At 34.6% G+C, this 7255-nt stretch overlaps 1 protein-coding gene across 1 annotated transcript; it reads left to right on the top strand.

Annotated features, from left to right (window-relative positions):
• Positions 1–448: 448 nt before the first annotated feature.
• On the top strand, positions 449–1460 carry B0H65DRAFT_85278 (uncharacterized protein). Its single transcript, XM_062831484.1, has one exon. The coding sequence runs from the start codon at positions 698–700 to the stop codon at positions 1223–1225; it is 528 nt and encodes a 175-aa protein (XP_062676412.1). The 5' UTR covers positions 449–697; the 3' UTR covers positions 1226–1460.
• The last annotated feature ends 5795 nt before the right edge of the window (positions 1461–7255 follow it).

Here is a 7255-nt window from a genome sequence, read left to right as displayed (position 1 = left end):
AAAGATTCTAAATTATTATGTATAGTTTTCAAATATAATTATACTTACGATATTTATAAAGGCGGAGAAGGTATTTAGTAAGACGAAGTAAGTAGTTAGTTAATATAGATATAGTTTATTGTATTTAATTATTGAGTATATTGTTTTATGTAAGAATTAGTAGTAGATTTGGCGTTTCTAGATGATGGGGGTAGTGTTGAATAATTAGAAATATACCAGAAAAATGATATTCCGGGTCAAATCTAAATAAAGTAAATTAAATATTATTGTAAATAAAGCAAATCCGACCTCAAAATTTTGTAAATAAATCAAATCAGACCCCAGACTTGATTTGATTTGCGTTGTGTGGAGCACTGCATATATGCCCGCCAGGGAAAACACTGGAAAACCGGGACGTGGCGATGCTCACGTACCTACGGACTTCATGACCTTATATCCGATTTGTGATGTCCGATGCACCTCTTATCTGTCAATTACCACAATCATTTTGAAGTATATAAACAGGCATACATACCTCCTTCGTTTTTATTCCACCTTCCTCTTCTTTCCTACTCTTGATCCTCTCATCAATCTCACCCGGTATCACCTCTCCACTCTGTATCCAACACTCAAACATTTGCCAACAATGCCGACACCTTCTACCACACTCAGTGGCCTTCCGGCCGAGATGCTCGATCATATCATGGACAACTGAGATATGGAATCAAAGGCCAACCTAAGACCCGTCTCGAAACGATTCCGCGCTCATGTCGACAGTCGAACGAAACGTCTACAGAAATACATCAACGAACATATTCCGGACAACGCTATCTTTTGCGTTGTGTTCTGCCATGAACTGGAGAAAGTACGGAAGCGCCTCGGCCAATCTAACCCACCTGATGACCTATATCGACATTTTATCGAGAAGTTCGAGCAATTCGTTCCACCTAATGTCGAACAGTACATTCGACCTGGGTGGGTTGCGCATGCATTTCCTGGGGTCATTTCTGAGGTCGGGGAAGACATTCCACCCGGCCTATGGGAAGTACCTGGCCCTCTCGCTCCTTTGTCGCCGGAACAAGTGAAGACTCTCCGAGGAATGCTTCCGACAGACGCTCTCGAACTGGAAGCAATCAAGGCGCGTTTAGACAACATCAACGAGCTCATCGATTCGCGCTGTTGGGAGTTGAAGGAGGGGTTCGGAAAAGATAAATTCAACAACCGTTGTCGCGAGTTTTTTTGGTAGTTGGCCCTATGGACAGAATGGGCAAGAAAACCGGAATATGGCTTCGGCACTCATTAGCCCAGCTTTCCGAACGCGCGTGTAAATCCAAAGAGGGTCCTTTCTCCCCAAAGGAGCGCGGTTTTTCCAGACAGAAATCTACCGGGCCTTAATTTGCAAGTTCAGTCGTCTGGGGCATGCAATGATAAAGTCTAGGGGGGAGAATTGCAATGGCCAAGCCGCACTTTGCAGGGCGAGTCGTGTGGTATCACGACCTGCAGTGTCAAATTCTGGGCAGGAGGATTTCACTGGCGCTCTGGATTCGATCACGTTCTTGAGGAGTCAAGAGTGATGCGATATGTAGAGGTACGTACTATTTTCATCCTCATATTTGGACGCCCTTTGTCGACATGTTCTCGCGCGATGAGGGACTATCTCGGGCTAAGTGCTCCTTCCCAGTCTTTTGCACTTCATCTTGTCCTCCTTCTCACTCGCAAGAAACTCTCAACCTACCACACAAGTTCTAGCAAAAAAGAATAGTCCAAACTAACCAGAACTTATCGATAATAGCAAACAAATTACCCCTATCTAGTTTACCCCTACCTAGTTCTTCGACTTCTTCTTTCGGCTGGGTTTCAAGTGTTATAATTGTTTGGTACTTGGTTGCTTTTCGTTCGGCGTGAGAGGTCAGACACGGCTACCTTTCCAGAGGAAGGCCTGTGTCTGGCCCAAGGCATTTTCCCCAAACATTAGGGCAGGTACGCTCCATGTCTATCACAGACACTACATGTATTTTAGACACCAGACAGCGCAGAGGACCTGTTCCTCTCCAGATCATCAATCAATCCATCGATGATCACAAAACATTCATGTTGCACACCATGCTCGTGACGACACGCTTAAATTAAATCGGGCTCAGTCCCCCTCAATCACATCTTCCTTTCATTTACCTATCTTTTCCCCCCACAAGCTCAATCCGAAGGCATACAATCATGAACAAAATGAATGATCAGATGTCTCACAAAAGGAAATAACGAGATCGATTCAAGGTATTCAACCAAAATGTATTAGAATATGATCTGAAAAGACTGTTTGTGCTAACTTGCTGTCTGACCGCTTAATGATCTTCTTGGTGTTGATGATCCTTCTGACGACGAAGGAATTACTACAACCAAGACAAAGAAGAAGAAGAAGAAGAGTAGTTCTACCCGGAAGGTTCGCCTCGAAGATAACGCGAACGGATCAGATAGCGATTCTATGGGATTGCTAAAAAGATCAAGGCCGCGATGAAGGAAACGAAGACTTCACCCCCCATCAACCTCGACAACGTTGCCAATAAGTCTAACATGGAGAAGATTACTGAACAGATGGCCAATCTGGCACTGAAAGTATCAGTCATGAGCGACAAAACTGACAGTCGTCGATCATCTCTTAATAAGAATACTGGAAATAATCGCCTCCGCACTAATAACATCGGCGTTGGTAATCATTCCTCCGACCTTATCCAGAGTTGGGAATTAGTACCGTACTAATTAGTACGACTCTAGTATTAGTATTTAGTATTAGTATTAGTACGGCCTCCGTACTAGACTAGACTAGTACTAGTACTAGACTAGTACTAGACTTAGTATACTAAAAATACTAATTTTTGAAAATTGATATTTTGTAACTTTTTTAATACATATAATTTATAAAAATATTTGTATATAAAAACGCTATTACTACGAATTAATTTAATTTAATATAGATTTTGAATCTGGAAGGGTATTAAAGTATAATAAATAAATTTAAAAAAAATAATTTTGGAATTCTAATAATTATTTGAAAAGTACGATTTTAACTACTATATATATAATTAGAAGTTATAATAAATTATAACTTATAAATACTAATTAGTACTAGAGCCGTACTAATTTGTACTAATTCGTACTAGAGTCATACTAATTCGTACTAAGTCTAATACGAATTAGTACGTTTAGTACTAAAAATACTAGGAATACTAAAAATACTAGAGTAGTACTAAAAGCACTAAAGATAAAAAAGAGTATAATAAATAATTTACATTAGGAATAAATTTAATAAATTATTAATTAAATTATAATTAAAGATTATTTTAGTATTGAGTTTATAAGTAGAAGAAAAATAGTAAAGATAATAATAATAATAGTAATAAAATAATAATAATAATAATAATAATAAAATAAAAAGGGTTATAAACTTTTAAACCTTTTAAAGCTTCCAAGGCTTCCAAGGCTTCCAAGGCTTCTAAGGCTTCCAAATCCAACCTTCCAAGGTTTAAAGACGTTTTTCGTCATCTAATTTAAAAAGGTGGTGAAATCGTACGTTTTTGAAACTCAGCGCTTAAAATTTCGTCGCTTGACCATTTAATGTAACCTTATTTACCATCCGTTATCTTAATCCTACCTTTCTTTTCTAACTAAGATTTTCATACCTTTTCAATGAATAAGACGTTTAAAATAGAAAAAAAGGATGATTCTTTAAAAAATTAATATAACGAGGTTTTTTTAATAAAAAGTCTAATCTATATATACAACTTTCCCCCTTCAAATTCCTTTCCTTCTTTTCTTCCAAATCATCAACACCCTTCTTCACTACCTTACCTTCTTCTATTCTATTCTTTACCCTCAACCTTCTTCCTACCTTCCACAATAGATCCGTTGGAAGCCTTTCTTCAAGGAGGTGGCCAAACTTCGTCTACCCCTATGATTTAGGTTCGTTTACCTCCTTTTTTTTCCTTTTTTTCCTTATTTTCTCATTTTTTTCTATTGCTTTTATTCTTCTTTTCTTTACTAATTTAAATTTAGAACGATGCCTTCCTTTCCCTTCCTACAATGGAAGATTTCGAATAACCTGATCCGAATTTCCTTAACCCCCAATTCGTCTTCGAAGTAAGTAAATCTTTTTTTTCTTTTTTATTCTTCTTTTTTTTCCTTTTTTTTTTACTAATTCCTTTAGCCTCTTCTAACCTTCGAAACCGTTTTCGAACCTTCTCTTTCTAATGGTTATTCTAATAACCAATTCGTACAACCGGTATTTATCCCCTCTCCCTTCCCTCCCTTTTCCTCTTCCCTTTTTATTTTTTTCTTTTATTAATTTATTTTCTTTTTTAGGTTTTAATGGTTATTCAACCTTCGATTGAATTTTCCCAGCCTCTCCAACCCTTCTAACCTTCCCAAGCTTCTAAACTTTCTAAAGCAACTAACCTAACCACCCAACTATTGTCTTACAAATTTCTAGCTTTTCTATTAAAATAATTGGAAATAATTTATTTCTATTCTTTCTTCAAAAGAAAGAAATTCTTCAAAAGTTAGTAAAAATCCTTCTTCTTTTCTCTTTATTTATATACTAATTTTTAGCCTTCTTCTTCGAAGAAAACTACCCTCCCCCCTCTTCCTAACCGTCTTTCTCTTTCTCGTTCACCTTCTCCCAACCCTCTTTCTAATACCCCCCCCCCCCCCCCCCCCCCCCCCCCCCCCCCCCCCCCCCCCCCCCTTCTAACCCTCCTTCTCGTTCTATTTCTATTCCTTCTTCCCTTCCTTCTTCCCCTTCTAAGAAAAGGAGTAGGCCTTTTAGTACTAAAACTAGGAATAGGGTTGTAAAGAATCGTAAAAGCTGGAAATAATCCCTATTTCTTTTCCTTTATTCTTTTTTTTCTTTTTTTTTCTTTTTTCCTTTTTTCTTTTTTTTCTTTTTTCCTTTTTCTTTTTTCTTTCCTTTTTCCTTTTTTTCTTCCTTCTTTCGTTTTTTCCTTATTTCCTTCTTTCTTTCTTTATTCAATCATAATCTAGTAATTAGTTTGGTCAATTGGGTTTAAATAATATACTTATATAAATAGTAAAAATAAGAAAGAATTCGATTCTAATACTCCTAGTTTTAAAAACCGTGATTTTATTTATTTCTATTATTATTTTTCGTTTTATTTTTATCAAATATTATTAGAAATCAATATTATTTAAAATATTTATTAAGAAATATAAATATTTTGTATTATATATATCTTATACAATATTATTTACATATTAAGATTAAAAGAAAGGGAATATAATTATAGAATATAAAAGATTAAAAGGGTAAAAGATATATTATAATAATATATTTATATATTTATTTTACTATTTATATAATAATTTATTAAGTACAATAGTATTTTTATGTTTATAATGCTATATTTTATATTTTATATTTAAATTAACTTCCTATTAGTAGTATTAAACTAGTACTGAAAATAATAAAGCCGTACTAAAAATATTAAAAATATTAAAATACTAAAATACTAAATCATACTAAAAGTACTAAAAGTAGTAAAATCGTACTAAAATACTAAAATCGTACTAAAAGTACTAAGAATACTAAAATACTAAAATTATATTAAAATATTAAAATAACTAAATAATTAAAGGTAATAGATATTATATTTATAATTATTCTTTATTATTTATAATAAATAAAATAAAATAATTTTAAATTAGAAAATAAAAATAAATAATAATTAAATCCTTCCTTCCCTTCTATATTCTTCTAATTCTTTGTCACGGGTCTACTAGGTGTGCACGGTAGTAGGGGTGGAACAGAGCTTGAGATTGTTGCCACAAGGGGCCGAAGAGGTCCTATAAGCCCGGCTAAGCTAGAACGACACCTATAGGTACTAGAAGCCTAGCCAATCAGGGGATAGGCAAGTAAACAGGTCTGTAAGCCCTATTAAGGTCCATAACCTAGCTTACAGCTAGGTTCGACCTCTAGGTGCCAGCCTCTTACATTATCCCCCAACTCCCCCTTACGCACAAATAAAAATTATTATACATAAAGAAATATCCTCAAAATTACTAACAAGCGGCCTCCCATCTATGCCTACAACCCCATCGTTAAATACTCCCAAACTAAACACTTTGAATAATTAGAGCAAAACAATAAAATAACGTAGATAACTAAAGTAAGCAACTCTACACAGAAATCGTATACCCTTCTTAAAAATTAAGCCCCTAAGAATTATATCGATTACAATATTTACTTAATACGTGTACGTAAGATTAAACCGTATACCTAACCCTCTATCTATCCGTATAAACCCTCGTCTTATTTCTGCTAATAGGAGCGTTACCGATAATTATACTATTCGATCGATAATCTCCAATCTCCATCCCCCCCTTATAGGAATAGTACCGAAGTATTAATATATAATTAATATAGTTTTTATATCCGTCTATACCTATAGGGTAATAATTCGGCCTCTCTTCGTGGTAAAAGTTATTATTCAAATCTAAAAAGCGATTATAAGTTAGGTTTAGGTTGGCGGGCCCTTCTAGCGAGTAGCGTACCTAATATATATATATAGCCTGTCTTTTTTTAAGTATAATTTTTCTAAGCCGTTTTTTGACTTCTCTAAGCGGTTTCTATTCGTTATTATAAATTTTGTTATCGTTAAAATCCCTAACTGGTTCAACACTAGTAGCTTATAACCATATAATGGCTTTACCCTTATTCTTATTTATAGGATACCCTCTTGCTTAGTACTATCAGGATCCGTAGCTAATATAGCAGTTCTCCTTCTTCTATCGTTATTATTATTTAAGAGTAATAACTTTAGAAGATGAACTATTACCCTGTCTCCCTTTTATTATTCTTGTAGCGCCGATTTGCATTGGGTCGCCTTTAGAAGAATTAGTTCTAGCTTTAAAAAGAAAGATACTTATTATATTAAATTAGCGTAGAACTAAGAACTCTAAGAATTCGGTATACTACTTTAGAACTTCTAGGTATTTTTTAACGTGGTCTTTCCAACTCTCGTTTAAATTACCTATAAAAATAGTAATTTTGGCGTCGTTTAGCTATACGGAAGTGCTTACTTTATAGAGAATGTTATCGAATTGAAGGAAGCATTTTGTTAATAATTCTTTATTGGATTAGAAAGTATTGAAAAGTTCTTAATTAATGTATTTATTTATATTCGGGTTGCTATAGTCGAGGCGGAGTTTCTATAAAAGTTGGTCGAGCGTATAGGGAAAGTACTTTGTAAAGGAAGGAGCTCGATCTTAA

This window comes from Neurospora tetraspora (genome assembly GCF_033439725.1).
Source record: "Neurospora tetraspora strain CBS 560.94 chromosome Unknown B0H65scaffold_19, whole genome shotgun sequence".
In the NCBI taxonomy this organism is placed as follows: domain Eukaryota; kingdom Fungi; phylum Ascomycota; class Sordariomycetes; order Sordariales; family Sordariaceae; genus Neurospora; species Neurospora tetraspora.
The sequence above is the reverse complement of the archived record's forward strand: the minus strand, read 5'-3'. Positions and strand labels throughout refer to the sequence as shown.

Excerpts from the sequence above, each read along its gene's own strand:
- B0H65DRAFT_85278 (XM_062831484.1), top strand. The coding sequence starts at position 698 with ATGGAATCAAAGGCCAACCTAAGACCCGTCTCGAAACGATTCCGCGCT.